Consider the following 13781-nt stretch of genomic DNA (forward strand, 5'->3'; position numbering starts at 1 on the left):
GAATCTGGCCCTTGGCGTTTGGAGTGGCCAAGTATACAAATGCCACATCCCATAGGCTACCTCTAAGAGGGCAGCAGGAGGGATCCTGTGGGCTGGGAATGTTCTGTATCTTGACTGCATGAAGGTCAGTACCGTGGTTGAATTTAGTGCATGGTTACTATTAAGGGAAAATGGGTATCTCTGTATTATTTCTTGCCACCACATGTTAATCTACAATGATCTCAAAATAAAAAGTTTAACAACAAATCCAGCTTCATTTCTAATTTGGAAAATTTCGGGGAGTAACAACGATTCTCATTTCTACTAAGTTTTCTGCAAGTAAGCCTTGCTCTGTGACCACTTGATGTCAATGTGGGGAGGAAGCAGAACAGCTGGTAACAAACAGGAGCTCAAAGCGGGAAAAGCAGAAAAAGGGAAAAAATGCGCTGGGTCAGAACAACTAAGAACACTTCTTTCAATGGGATCCTGCCTCCGGATGAGAATGAAGAGGCACCTTGTCTCTGAGCTGTGTGGGTCCTGCCGTCTCCAGCAATTCCCAAACTGCTTGTCTCTTGGAATCCTGGCTGTTCTGTCAGACACCCTGATCTCCTCCCCTCCTGGGGCTCTTCACAATAAACTCTGCCACTTGACTGATGTAACCAATGTCTCTTTCTTATGGCTTAAACTGCTGAGCCCAGTTTTGTTATCTATTAGAACATTAACTTTTAAAGCATTGATATGTTTATGATCACATAATGAGTTCATGTTTTTGTTAATGATATTTAAATCATATATATAGAGAGTCTTAGTAAATAAAAGCAAGGGAAATGCATACAGGAGGTATTTTTCAGAATTTATTCTTTTTTAATAAAGTACAAATAATGTAAAATCCATTATGAAAAAAGCTTTGATTTAGAATTCACATAATAAATTTGGGCTACAAATAGTCTCAAGCAAATGATGTTAAATGTTTAGTACATTCTGTGCTTTGCTCTACTTTCTGGTATACGACTTCCAGGGTTTCCTTACAGAATGATTGCTACTAAAGTAATTTGAATTCTTGATTATTAATTTAAACAATGTTCAGTTAATATATTACACAAATGGAAACCTCATGATGAAGCCAATGCCAGGCTTTTGGGGTGGGCTTTCTCACCTGCCCTCTCTCTGGTGGAGGTAAAGTCCACATGGGAACAGCTCTGAGAACTTCCAAGACCTTGACTGGAAGGAAGAACATTGCTGATTGATGGTTCTTCTCATTGTTGGATTTGGACGCTGACTTCATCGTGGAAGACTTCTGACTACCTTTAGGCAAAACTTAGTAAAAATGAGAATCATTGCTACTTCCCCAAATTTTCCAAATTAGAATTCAAACTCGATTTGTTGTGAAACTTTTTATTTTGAGATAATTGTAGATTAACATGTGGTGGCAAGAAATAATACAGAGATACCCATTTTCCCTTAACAGTAACAGTGCACAAAATTCAACCAGGGTACTGCCCTTCACACAGTCAAGATACAGAACATTCCCAGCCCACAGGATCCCACCTGCTGCCCTTGTAGAACCACACCCATGTCCCTCCTCCCTGGCAATCCCTGTTCTGTCCTCTAGGTCTACATCAAGAATGTTAGAGAAATGGGGTTGTCCAGTGTAACCTTTTGGGATTGGCTTTTTTCACTGGAAATTCATCTAGTGAATCTAGATTTTTTTTCAGTCACATGAAATCAACCTATCCTTCTGATCATACCATACCACACCTGAATCCTCATGCAGGCAACAGAGGACACTGTTTTGGGGAGATTCGTAGCCCATGAAATCTCAAACAGAGTTTAGAACTATTAGTATGGGACTATCTTTTTTTTTCAGAGAGCTTGTATACCAGCCAAAAGGACTGAGTATTGGGCCAGTAAGATATTTCAGACTCTACACTTTTACTCTGATTAAACTCAGCATAAGAGTACAGGAGTTACACAGTTTATCACCACCAGATATTACACTTAAATTTGATTTTTCGATTTGTCTTAAACATAAAATTTAAAGAAAAACAGCTGATAGTCCCATGATGGCTTTTTTTTCTCTGAAGAGCTACAGACTCATAAGCTCAGGGGTTTTTTAATTAGCTTATTTATTGTTAGGTTTTATGTAGCACAAGCTTTAAAGTGAAAGTAGGATAATTACAGTTATCTCATTCAATTCTTACAACCCTTTGAGACTGATATTTTTCTCCGGTCTCTTACAGGTGAGGCTTAGTGAGGTTAAGTAACTGGCCTAGGTCACCGAGCAACTAACTCATAGGGTAAGGAAGGCCCGGAATCAGGACCGGAGTCAGGCCCTGGGCCAGCGCGAACCCCATAGCTACATGGTGCAACAAAGGAATGGTTTTGTTACTGGTTCTTTAAAAACTATTGATTACACCAGTAATACTAATCCCCGGTAGAAAAACAGATAAACCAAAAAAAAAAAAAACCAAACAAACAATTGTTAATGTTTTGTGCACACACTATCAGAGCAATAATTTTTGAAAAGAATGTTTAAAATCACCTCTTTATGTTGATTAGTCTTTGATACATGTGATGACTCAAAAACCTAAAAGATAATTTTTTAAAATATTTTATTTATTTATTTTTAGAAAGAGGGGAAGGGAGAGAGAAGGAGAGGGAGAGAAACATCAATGCTCAAGAGAAATATCAATCAGCTGCCTTTCGCATGCCCCCAGCTGGGGACCTGGCCTGCCAACCAGGCATGTGCCCTGACTGGGAATCAAACCAGCGACCTTTCAGTTCGCAGGCTGGCACTCAACCCACTGAACCACACCAGCCAGGAATAAAGATAATTTTTTAAATGTAAAAAAAAAAATTTCCTCGTTTTAGCAAGTAAAATTTCCTTAAACATGTAGTTTCATTATATCTCTTAATTAAGGATTATAATTCATGTTGCTAGCAAAAACATTCATGATATATAGAGTTAACAGCTGCATTTCTCCCCTAATGTTAGGTCATGATACCATTATGAAGGCTTCAAAAGGAAAGTTTTCTCATATGCTGGGTTCTAAATTCCATATTTTTCCATCAGCTCTTTTGCTTTAGAAATATAGGCATTCATGGCATCTTCCTTTGATAATCCTGGAAAGATACAAACAGATTACCTCACTAATGGATGTACTGGGAAGCTAAGAAAATTTGTGGAACTTATTTAAGAATTAACAACCTTTTTGGAGGTTCCATGCTTCCCACTTAGCCTTGCCTTTTAAATCTAACATTCCTGGACACTCTGCCAAAAGAAGGTTAGACATATTTTCAGGATTACTTTTTACTCTACACTTATGCAAACATTGCTCAAATGAAGTGTATCACTATTTTTAAGATGACAATAAATACCAATATTGATGTCTCCAATTACAGATTGTTTGTAGAGCCCGTAGAGTTCTTTCAGTTCTTCATCATCTGGCCTTGCTTTTAGCTTCCTTACATCTTCAGCTGCCTGATCAAAATCAGCCTAAAAAAAAGGGGGGAAAAGGCACACAGTGCATTCACTAAGTTTATGCAGGTTCGTCTGTTTGGGGGCTTTTCCCAGCAAGCAGTGGGACCTCACCAAACAGCAAGGGGGTTTCAAGTAGAAATAAATTACTACCACTCTGGCTTCACCAGAATTATCAGAACTTATTCATGGATACCACTCTTGGTACTTATCTGATACATAGACAAGATATGGAGAATGAGATATAATTGTGAATACTGAAATGGTTCAATTTATCTATGTTTAAAAATTGAAGAAGACACAAGGAAATGAAAAAATATCCTGTGTTCTTGGATTGAAATAATTAATATTGTTAAAATGCCCATACTACCCCAAGCAACAAAGGAACCTACATATTTGATGTAATCCCTATCAAAATTCCAGGGGCATTTTTCACAGAAATAAAAAAAAAATCCTACAATTTTTATGAAACCACAACTCCCAATACCCAAAACAACCTGAGAAAGAAAATTAAACCTGGAGGCATCATGTTTTCTGATTTCAAACTACAGTACAAAGTTATAGTATTCAAATAGCATGGTACTGCCATAAAAACAGGCATCTAGGGTAATGGAATGGAATAGAGAGGCCAAAAGAATCCCATGCACATAGGGTCAATTTAGTTTATCACAAACAAGCCAAGAATATACAATGGGGGAAAGACAGCCCCTTCGATAAATGGTGTTGGGAAAAGTGGACAGCTACATGCAAAAGGATGAAACTGGAGCACTATCTTACACCACACACAAAAATCAACTCAAAATGGACCAAAAATTTGAACATAAAGCTTGAAATCACAAAACTCCAAGAAAAAAAACTCCAAGAAAAAAATGGCATTGGTCTTGGAGATAATTATTTTGGATTTGACACCCAAAGCACAAGCAACAAAAGCAAAAATATACAAGTAGCATTATATCAAACTAAAAAGCTTCTGCACAGCAAAGGAAACCATCAACAAAATGAAAAGGCAATGTACCAAATGGAAGAAAATATCTGAAAATCATATAGCTGATAGGGGGTTAATAACCAAAATACAGATAAAGAACTCATACAACTAAATAACAAAAAACAAACAATCTGATTAAAAACCAGGAGGTGGCCCTGCTGGTGTGGCTTAGTTGGTTGGAGCATCTTCCCGTAACCAAACGGTTGCAGGTTCAATTCCAGTCAGGACACATACCTGGGTTGCAGGTTCACTCCCTGGTCCGGGCACAAACAGATGGCAACCAATTGATGCTTCTTTCTCACACTGATAGTTCTCTCTTTTCCTTCCTCTCTCTTTAAAAAGAAGTGTCCTTGGATGAAGATTAAAAATGGCAGGGGGCAGGTGGCGGGGGTGGATCTAAATAGAACTTTTTTTTTTTTTTACGAAAAACACAGATGGCCAATAGACATATGAAAAGGTTCTCAACATCACTAAACATCAGGTAAATGCAAATCAAAACCATAATGAGTTATTACCTCACACTCCTTAGAATGGCTTTTATCAAAAAGACAAGAGATTACACGTATTGTAAGGATATAAAAAAAGGAACCCTTATAGTCTGTTGGTAGGAATGTAAACTGGTGCAGCCACTATGGAAAACAGTGTGAAGGTTCCTAAAAAAGTTAAAAACAGAACTACTATATGATCCAGCAATCCCATTTCTGGGTGTTTATCTAAAAGAAACAAAACCACCATCTCAAAAAGACACCTCCACCTTCATTTTCATTGCAGCACTATTTACAATAGTCAAGACATGGAAACAACCTAATTGTCTACCAACAGATGAATGGTTAAAGAAGAAAAATACAATGAAATATTATTCAGCCATAAAAAAGGAGACAGTCCTGCCATTTGCGGCGATATGAATGCCCCTTGAAGGCATCATACTATGTGAAATAACTCAGACAAAGACAAATACTACATGCTCTCACTTGTACACGTAATATAAAAAACCGAACTCATAAAAACAGAGAATAGATTGGTGGTTACGAGAAGCATGGGTTTGGGGGATGAGAGAAATTGATGAAGGTGGTCAAAAGATTAAAGAAAAATTGTAACACATATATTTCCTGTAAGTTAAAAGCACATAAATAAAAGTATCTATTAAACATTGTTTAATCACATTACACTCAATGCAACTTCCTCAATCACCCTCATGGACACATTCTTCACTTCTTCTTAAACCTACATTTTACTATATGTAATTAGCTTTGCTACCAGTTAATATCTTGTTCAGGGCATGTCTCCCCTGTTCTTCAGCATCAGTATTATGTATGCCTGGTTAGTACACTAGCTAGTTTCTGAGGGCAGTATTCCTGATTTCATTATGTAGATTCCTTTAAACAAACCTTGTAATAGCCATTTCAGTTGGTTTACAGAAAAAATGAAGTTGTTCAGCCAACTTAAAGCTGACTAGTGAAAGAAACTGTCTTCCTGGAAACTCTGTAGGCAAATATTCTGAGTCATAAACTTTGCCCTGCCCTCCTGACGTAACTCTCACCTCCCTGACTTCCCAAGACCCTCAGGCTGGCCTGGGACAAGCTCAGGGCTGGCCAGCAGCCGCCCCCTGGGTATATTCTTCCCAGAGACAAAGTGCTCCTAGAAACTTGGTTCCTGCTCTCTTTTTAACTTCTTAGTGTATAGACAAAGGCCATGGTGATTGTTTTTCTTAATAGAATTTTTCCATTCTTTTTTTAATAGACTGTAATTTTACCTTACATTATTTGTTTTAAACCAAGGATAAGCAGGAATTGTCAGGTATCAAACAAGAGAGTCTCAATGAGGCATTCTACCCAACCTCTCATTTTCTTTCCCCAAAGCCAGAGCTCCTTTTTGACCCAAAGATCCTAATGCCTAGTAGAGAAAGCAGATAGCCCCACTGTAATTTCAGAACCCCAGTGATCTCAGTGGAGTTGTTGGATAAAATTTCCATCCAGTGCCAACGACTCCTGTAACACAACTGAATAGTTGTTTTGTAATGAACAAAAGTCACTTGCAAATGGGAGACCAGAGTCTCCAACCTAAATAACCTTGAAAATGGCCTCACCTCCTAATTTATTCCCTACAGGAGTTTGAGAAGCATGGGTGCATGCGACAAGGGACAAACCCTCACCTCATCTGAGTCTTAGGAAATTGTCAGATGCTTTGTGCGGTTGAGAACACAGGCTCTGGAGCTAGACTGCCTTGGTTTGAAACTCAGCTTCAAAGCTGTGTGACCTTAGGCAACTTACTTAACCTCTCTGTTTCTTCATCCGGAATATGGGCCAATACCACCACCTATCTACAAGGTTGTTGGGTGGATTTAAATAAGCTAACACATGTAAAATATTTAAAATAGTGTCTGGCCCATAGTGAGTGGTCAATAAAGTTTAACTACTATTTATTTTTATTATAAGGCTCTTTGAGAAAAAAGTTCTAGAAAAAACTGAAAAGTATTCTCAATAAAGCAAAACATGAAAAATACTTTTCTATAATTTAACAAAGAATAGAAAATTGTTTTTATACGCTCAGCTTTGTAAGTAATAAAAGAAGACGAGAGCCCTGGCTGGTGTGGCTCAGTGGACTGAGTGCCGGTCTGTGAATCAAAGATCAAAGTCACCGGTTTGATTCCCAGTCTAGGACACATGCCTGGGTTGTGGGCCAGGTCCCCAGTAGGGGGTGACTGAGAGGCAACCACACAATGATGTTTCTCTCCCTCTCTTCCCTTCTCTAAAAATGAATAAGTGAAATCTTTTAAAAAATAAAAGACTAGAAATACACTAAAATGTGCAAAAATTACCTTAGATTATTGTTTTCTGTTTTTTTTGATACTTTCTATACTCTCCAAATCGTCTACAATGTGCATGAACTGTGTCTATAATAAGGACAAAATGAAAATGCCTCATTAGTGGCAGGGCTTCCTAAAGGCAAGGCAAGGCAGGGCTGTTCAGAGAGGCATCAGGGTCTTCCCCTTCAGGTTCATCAGGTGTCTCCGGTGCTCCTGTTTCTTGTAAAGCCTCATGCCATTTTCCAGTGACAGCAGCTCAATTCCTTTCGGCAAGCTAAGCCTTGATTCAAATTCTAAGGCTTCTCAAAAACCACGCTAAGTAACTGCCTTCCAGGAAGCAGTTTCAGGAAAGTTGTCCTCAGACCCTTTCCCCAGAGGAGTTAAGCCCCACACAGCTTCACTGGCAGTGACAGGGGTCCCTGTCCCTCCTCCCACCCCAGGGAAGCCCATTCCAGGATCGTTCCCTCTTTCCAGCATGTCCTTCCCTGGCACCTTGACTTGGTACATTCCTGCTGTGCGGAGGGTGGCGTGGTTCCCATGTGCCCTCCTCCATGAGGACTTTCCCCATCCCACCATGCTGAGCTCTAGGGGAAAGAACACTGGCTTCACACCAGGATGCTGGGTTTTAATTCTGTCTCTGAGACACACTACCAAGGGGTTCTGTGCAAGCACCTAGCTCCTCTGAGATTGGGATTCTGCTGAAAAAAGATATTATCAACCTCAGTGGGAAGGTGTTAGCATTAAACCCAATTAAAAATGTAAATATTTTAATTTTATTCTGTTGACTCTGCCTGCCCAGAGCTCATCACTTGTATCATACTACTTAACAGATGTATTGGCTAGGCAGCCAGGGATGAGCAGGGCAGCCGGCACTCAAGGAGCTGAGGGTTTCTGGGAGATGAGCAGACCAACAGTAATCATGTGATATTTGGGTGCTCTGGGAACAAAGAGCGGGGGGCATCAGCAGGTGTAGAGGAAACATTCCCAGAGGAGACAAGAGCTTAGCTGAGCTGGAGGCCAGCACTTGCGGGATGGACAGGAGCAGGAAAGAGTTCCAGGAAGCTTGGACAGTATTCATTAGGGCTCAACATAAATGCTGCATGGGACTGTATTTGTTTGTTCCCCCACATGTCCACAAGGGAGAGCAGACATAAATATTCATCTTGGTAGTGAGCCACACCTTACAGAGTGTTGGCAGGTGGTACAGTCTATGGGAACCCCTTGTTGAATAAATGAATGTGTGAATAGATATGAAGTTATCATAGGTGTGAAGCAGCTTTAAAAGTACAGCTGTTTACATTTCCTTCCAAAGCATTCTAGGCAAAAAGGAATGTTTCTGTGCTACTGCAGAGCTGGGCTCACTGCTGTCCGTGAGTGATTTCTGCCTCACCAGAGCTGACTGCCCTGGAGCCAAATCTCCAACACCCTGGTCGAACGTACTTGTGCATCATTCCCTGGCAACTGCGGTGGATTCTTCAAAACAAACTGCCTTCAGGCCTCTTCCCAGACCCTCACCTGACCATGCGTTCACGTTCACCGCAAGGATGCCTGGCTACGCCCCTGGGGTAGCAGTGCCCCCAGTGCCTTCACTGTCACTCACGACAGGTGCGTCCTGCCTTCCTGGAGACTGTAGTGGTCTCTCACCACCTAGGAGCGCGGACCACCCCGGCCTCTGTGTGACTTTTCTTTCAGTTCCACCACAGCTGAAGACAGCCCCTGACAGTGACTCTCACCGATTCTAGCTTGACTTTCTGCAGCCAAAGGACACGGTCACCCACACAAGGAGTTGGTAGCACCTTTGTGGGCAATCCTTTCCCACTGAGAAAATGAATTAGGAAGATCATAAATTCTCACACTCCGGAACTGCAGAGTTCTTACATCAAAAAAAGGTGTGTGTGTGGAGGGAAAGGGGTTAGTTATGTGCCAGTTGTAAAATCACAAATCCCCTTGCCTCAAAAAGATGTGTTTTCCTCCTGAAGCAGTCTGCCTTTGATTTTCACCATCTAAGAAAGCAACGTGTCCAGTTTACATGACTGTCAGCTGGCCTAAGAGCTTTGCTGAGGAAGTAAACATACTATAATCTTAAAATAAAATTTGGAGGTTATAGCTGTATTAGAAATCCCATTTGTTTTGTCAAACAAAATGAAACAAAGTACTAAGCTAAAAAGGAAGACTGTTTTGACATTGCAAGTTTTGATTATGTGGGGGAAAAGTTCAATATGAATTATGTCAAACATAAGAGAAAAATACTTAAAGGTTTTAAGGATATGCTTATCCTTATTGGACAGTAAGAACATGCCAGGCAGTCTTAAATGCTCTAGACATGCAGCTCGTTTAATCTTAGACCCTTGTCTCCATTTTTAGATGAGGAAACTGAGGCACAGAGGGGTTAAGTATGTCACAGGCTAAGAAGGGGTGAGGTTTGGATTTGAAACCGGCAGCCTCTAGAGTATGTGCCTTTGCCCACCATAACATACTCCTTAAAGAATGGTCAATGAGGTGAGCCATGCTCATTCCATGAAACTGTATGCAGATATTTTTTTAAATTATATTTTAGAAGAATATTTAATGATGAGAAAATGCTGATAATGTGTTACATAAAGGAACAAAAGTGTGTGTACATAATAGCTTAATCGGTGTCTATATATACTCACATATTTGCACATGAACACGCCTGCATGTGCACATACATGTGCACATACATATTTCTGGCACATAGGAGAAAGCCACCCATTAAGTCAGCAGTGGTTATCACCTAGCTAAAGGGATTCCTGATGGTTTCACTTTATGTTTTTTCTCTTTCCCCAAAAGTTCCATCCTGAACATACATATTTTTCACATTATCAGAAAAGCAGTATTTTTAAATCGTAGTTTTACAGACAGCGGCCCTTGCCTAAGAGAACCCCTGGACGTAGCAAGAGCAAGGAGGCGCGAGCGAGACCCCAGACGCCCTCGCCTTAGTCTCCAAGAAGGAAAGAGGCGCGCAGGGCCGCGTCGTCGTCCCGGAGCACCCCGGCGTCCACCCTCCCTGGGGCGTGCCTGCTTTGCGTTCAACTAGTCCCCCGGGGTCACAGGAGTTGCCACGGGGAGCTCGGGCTCTGCGTCAACATACGGTACCTGTCTGGTCTCCCCTGCAATAAGAAGGGCGCTGGCGAAGGCGTGGTAGCGTCCTCGGGGTCCGCGAGGGCGGCGGGCAAGCGCCTAGTCCGAGACTCACCGCCCCCCCACCCCCTCGAGCACTACCCTTTGGGGAGGAAGTCCTCTCGCGTCACCTGCCCCACCCCCTGGCTCACCTGCAGGGACATGGTAGCGGCACCCTTCCAATGCGGCACTCCAGACACTCCTTCCCCACAGCCCACGTCCCGCCGCTCTTTAAAGGGCAGCGCGCCCTCCCGCGGCTCCCATTGGCCGGCGGTCTGGGGCGGGGCAGTGAGTGGCCCCCGCCCTGTGGGAGGTGCCGGCTTCGGTCCCCAGGCTGGGCTGGAGGATTGTCAGCCGCCAGTGCGGCTACCACTGACAAGCGAAAGGATGGGAATTTAAACGAGTTCCTCTCCGCTTGTGGCTCGCTCCCAGGTTCTTTCTCAAAAGGTTGTTCGCAGGAAATCCAAAGAGGTCTTCCCCGGTCACAGACCTTACTTGAGATTTTGTATTTATGTGTGTGTGTATGTGTGTATATATATATACACACATATATTTCATAATTTCTAGAAACCTGGAAGGTAGACAGCCTTTGCTCAGACCTCTCACGTCTCCCCACCCGTCTCTAGACATACTTCATCAGCAATGGAAAAGGCTAGTAATTTGGATCTTTTCTCCTCTTTGTAAAGCAAAAATTCACTCTAAACACGTGCTGCAACCACCCTAACTCGTTTTCAAAGGCACGGGACTACAGTCCACCCAATCTGAGGCACAGGGCTCACCTATCCAACGTCGCTCCAAATCTGCAGTCGCAGAATGGGGTTGTGATTCACATTCGATTAAGTTTTCAAAGAACTCGGTCATACGAGGAGTTAATTTCTGGCCCTTCCTTTGCAGAGAAATATTGTGCAGCAAGGTAACCGGAAAAACCCACAAAGTTAGTGCCAAGAAAAGTTACTGATTTGAAACGTCTAACGATTCAACAATGTTTAACAACGAAAGGGACAGAGAAGCTCCAAAACATTTTAGCTTGTTTTTGCACAAAACCACATTTTAAAATTTTTGCTACTTTTTCACGTAAATCCCTTGATTTTCAAGTTTCTCTTCGAAAGTATTATCATAGTGATATAAGTGAATTTCCAAGTAAAGGACAAAAAAAGCAAATGTTAGGAAAACATACTGGGCATGATTTTTTCATTTTTATATTTTAAATTCCTGGACAACTGGCGATGCACCTGGGTTCAAAGGCAAATGGCAACTTCCCAACAGTGAGCGCTTCCTCTGCTGGGGAGAGCCCTGTCTCCCTGTGTGTCAGCAGGGAGGTACTGCCATGAGGGTCAGCATCTGTGTCCATCTGCAACAGAGGCACTTTGGCTTCACAGCCGTTTTAAGAAATCAGGAGGAGGAGAGAGGGAAGCTCTGTTGCATGCTCTAAGGCCAGAATGTCCTTTCAAGAACTCTGTTCAAAGCATGTTCTTTTTCTGACTTGCCATTCCTGGATGGAATGTCAGAGCCATGGGTGCCTTACCTCCAGGAGCAAGAAGAAAGAAGAGACCATGGAAAATGTGATATCCTCTGTCCAGTGATTAGAGTATATAAGGTACAGGAGAAACTCAGCTTTCTGGAACCCTTAGGGAGTGAGTCAATTTGGACAGAAAATCAATATTTTTTTAACCATTTTATTAAAACTTAATTATAACTCAGTACTCATAGATATATAAGATTTTAAAACTAAAGGACACATTCATGAATCAAACATCGGCTTAAGAAATAGTGCATTACTTTCACCTTTGTGAATCTCCTGATTCCATTCCATCCTATCTGCCTAGTCATTCATTAATTCATCAATTCATTAGTTTCATTCTTTCATTCAAATAATTACTGAGTGCCTAATATAAGCCTGACATTGTTCTAGGTTCTTAAGAAACATCAGTCAACAAAACTGCAAGAATCCCTATTCTTGTGTTACATTCTGCTAGGAAGTTACACATAATAAACACTATAACAAGCACATTATATAGTTTATTAAGAGATGTTTGGTGATGTTATTTTTTAACAGAATAAGCAGAAAGGATGGAAAGTCTTGGGTATGTGGGAGGAGATGACTTGGAATTGCAAATCGAGCCATCAGGGATCTCTTTGAGAAGATGACATTTGAGTAAAAACTTGAAGGTGAGAGCTGACCAGGAAGATCCCTGGGGAAGAGTGTCTCTTACAAAGACAGCATCCAGCACAGAGGCCCAAAGGAAGGAGCTTCCCCATCCAGTGAGAGGAACAGCATGGAGCCAGTGTGGCTGGAGGGGAGTAGTAAGAGAAGAGGCCAGAGAACAGGAAAATGAGACTGGATCATATGACGTGTTCTTGCATAAAGGCATTTGGTTTCATTATTTATTTTATAATTTTTATTTAGTGATGAGACAGAAAGAGAGACAGGCAGAGAGAGATAGATCAGAGAGGTCAAGTTTTTGTTGTACCTATTTATGCAGTCATTGGTTGATTCTTGCATGTGCCCTGACCTGGGATCAACCCACAACCTTGGCGTATCAGGACGATGCTCTAGCCAACTGTGCAATCCGGCCAGGGCCCAGATGCCTTTGGTTTCAGTGGGAGAGAAACAAAGCCATGAGGGGTTCTGAGCAAGGACTGACATGATCTGACTCACTTTTTAAAACAATCATTCTTGCTGCTGTGTTGAAAATAGGCTACAGGGGAACAAGGTTGGAAGCAAGATCCTTACTGTCATAATAAATAAGGGAAGAACTTAAGGTTTGTCTCAAACTCAGGTAGTGGCAGTGGAGGTCATGAGCAGTAGTTTAGATTCTGGGTGTATTTTGAAGGTAGAGTCAACTGGAGTCCCTGTAGATTCTACATGGGATGTTAAAGAAAAAGAGGATAACTATAAGATTTTTGACCTGAGTAACTGGAAGGACATTAGGTAGAGTTGGTTTGGTTGGTAGCACAGATCAGAAGTTCAGTTTTGGATTTGCTTCTTTCGAGATATCAGACATCCAAGTGGAGATGTCAAGTAAGTAGTTTGGTATCTAAGTTTAGTCTGGGTTCGGTATATAAATTTGGGACTCACGGACGTGGAGGTGGTATTTAGAACCTTGCAACTGGATGGCCCTAGAAAATGAAGGTATCTAGAAGAGAAAAGGGAAGACGACTGAAGATCGAGCCATGGCAAATTCTAGCATTAAGAGTTTAGGTGAACACACAATACACACATGCTCACACACCAAAAACAAAAGAGTTTAGGGAGAAGAGGGAGAATTAGCAAAGAAAACAGAGAAGTGACCACTGAGGTAACAGAAAAACCAAGAGAATGTGGTGTCCCAAAATCCAAATCAAGAAAAAAGTAGCAAATGAGAAAGTATATTAGGTTAGATGAGTACTGA

The 13781-nt window shown here is 41.5% G+C and overlaps 1 protein-coding gene across 1 annotated transcript; it reads right to left on the reverse strand.

Moving 5' to 3' along the window:
* Positions 1 to 2923: 2923 nt before the first annotated feature.
* Positions 2924 to 10553, reverse strand: ACBD7 (acyl-CoA binding domain containing 7). The gene is made up of 4 exons (XM_054590660.1): positions 10542 to 10553; positions 3358 to 3475; positions 3188 to 3250; positions 2924 to 3102 (listed from the first exon to the last, which is right to left on the reverse strand). The coding sequence occupies exons 1-4, from the start codon at positions 10551 to 10553 to the stop codon at positions 3029 to 3031; spliced, it is 267 nt and encodes an 88-aa protein (XP_054446635.1). The 3' UTR covers positions 2924 to 3028.
* Between the last annotated feature and the right edge of the window lie 3228 nt (positions 10554 to 13781).

This window comes from Pteronotus mesoamericanus, unplaced genomic scaffold (genome assembly GCF_021234165.1).
Source record: "Pteronotus mesoamericanus isolate MK-2021 breed Mesoamerican mustached bat unplaced genomic scaffold, CSHL_Meso_final contig_130, whole genome shotgun sequence".
NCBI lineage: Eukaryota > Metazoa > Chordata > Mammalia > Chiroptera > Mormoopidae > Pteronotus > Pteronotus mesoamericanus.